At 43.4% G+C, this 1944-nt stretch overlaps 1 protein-coding gene across 1 annotated transcript; it reads right to left on the bottom strand.

The window, feature by feature from the left end:
• Nucleotides 1-1311: 1311 nt before the first annotated feature.
• Nucleotides 1312-1582, bottom strand: LOC116380283 (PR domain zinc finger protein 1-like; the record flags this gene model as incomplete). The annotated part of the gene is made up of 1 exon (XM_031842225.1): nucleotides 1312-1582. A coding segment is annotated over one exon (271 nt), but the record flags the coding sequence as incomplete, so codon positions are not given.
• Between the last annotated feature and the right edge of the window lie 362 nt (nucleotides 1583-1944).

The following is a 1944-nucleotide window of genomic DNA, read 5'->3' as shown; positions in this document are numbered from 1 at the left end:
CACACACACACACACACACACACACACACACACACACACACACACACACACGTACACACACGTCTGGTTTTGCTATGACTGCACTGAAAAGAGCAAAAACCAGAGAGATAAACACGCAGTAGACGTGTTGTCGCACTCCTCGGGGATTGAAATACAGGATGTTGCTGAGTTTAATTTACAAAGAAAAGGCCAGAATGAAATAGTGAGACGCATCCATCAGATACAAAACGACACAAAAATATGCTGAAAACGAACGAAACGAGAACTTAGATAACCGGATTGCATATTTTCAAGTAGCATGAATACGAGGATTCGTATCAGTAGCTTCCTCTCCTTTTACCTTTTCGCCCCTGTAGCCGGGTTTCGGTTCACCGTTACTTAGTCAGAAGGATTGTGGTCTTTTCTTGGTTTTACTCAGCCGATGACATTATTTCTCACTCTAAAAAAAACGCTAAAAAACTCCTGTCCCATTCAGTACTCATTTGAGGAACGTACGCTCAGCAGAAGCCCAAAAAACAAACGAAGAACTTAAAGCTCTGCAGAGCAAGTGCGTGTTTCAGGTAAACGGCAGTATTCAAGTCACTGGCAGGTCAACAGAAGTCCGTGGGGCTTAATGACAGAGGCAGCTAATTAAAGACAACACATATACTGTATACACACACTCAGGCTTTTATTTTTTGGGAGGGGGAGGGTACCTCCTGCCTCTTTCCCCCCCAGGTCATGCGCATTTATGCGCACTAAAGTGCAGTGAATCCGCTGCGTCAGAAGAACTTTTAGACGTTTTTTCACTCATAAAAAAAAAGGTCACGGAAGACACACACACACACACACACACACACAGTCTCTGCTCCTTTTATTGAGGTTGTATGCGAGTGTGAGCTTTCATGTTAAAAGTGGGTGTTTAAGTGTGTAAGACTGTGGCATTAGGGGCCATATCCCCCCTGTCTGTGTAATTACACTGTCACTGACACACACACACACACAGACACACACACAGACACAACGATGGCACTGACAGAGATGAAAGGTTGTTGGTCTTGTACTCGTGTGGGTGTGTGTGTGTGAGATAATGACAGGCCAACGTTCAGAGAGGAAGGAGACACAGCTACACTCACAAACACCGTGAGACTTTAAGAGCGGCGACAGGAGACACTCAACACACACATACACACACACACACATCGATATATTTTCTAACAGCAGCTCAGAATCAAGCATTTAATAAAAACAGCCTGTTCTTTCACAATAAAAGTCAGCTTGTTGCTCTTTTTTTTTATTTATAAAAAGATAAAAAACAACTTGTGGACTTACTGATTGTCTGCATCATCAGCTCTCCGGACGGCGGGTAGTGGAGACGTCGGGCGAAGTCGTGGCAGTACCAGACAAGCAGCTCGGCGCCGGCGGGGACGGGCTTCACCGTGTAGAAGTAGATCTCCATGCCATTCTGGCACGCCGCGATGTTCTGCTCGGCCGCTGAGTGGGCTGGGTTCACGTAGCGCATCCAGTTAGAGCGGCTCTCATCTAGACCGTCGACGAAGTGGTGGAACTCCCGGTCCTCGTAGATCTGGAGGAAGAAGAAATATACGTTTTAGATTACATTTTTGGGATTTATTTTTGATTATTATGGTGGATCATTTTTATTATTATTATTATTAAAGTGTTTCTCCTGTTTCTGATCATTCTGATGGGGTAGAAGTTTTAGCCACTACAAGTATCTTTTTTTGATGAGTTTTATGTAAATCATTCTATTTTTTCCCCTTCATTCACTTCCTCCTCACGACACTTCGCCGACAACGTTCAACTAACTAATTACCAACTAACAACAACTAAAGAACGGAGAAAGTAACTCAGAACTCTTCAAATAACCCAGTGACTAAATGTGTTCATTAGTAAGTAGCTGAGAATGCAGATATGTAAATGAGAAGCAAAAACTCACAAAATAAA

Source organism: Anarrhichthys ocellatus, unplaced genomic scaffold (genome assembly GCF_004355925.1).
Source record: "Anarrhichthys ocellatus isolate YVR2014 unplaced genomic scaffold, GSC_Weel_1.0 scaffold6679, whole genome shotgun sequence".
In the NCBI taxonomy this organism is placed as follows: Eukaryota; Metazoa; Chordata; class Actinopteri; order Perciformes; family Anarhichadidae; genus Anarrhichthys; species Anarrhichthys ocellatus.
The sequence above is the reverse complement of the archived record's forward strand: the minus strand, read 5'-3'. Positions and strand labels throughout refer to the sequence as shown.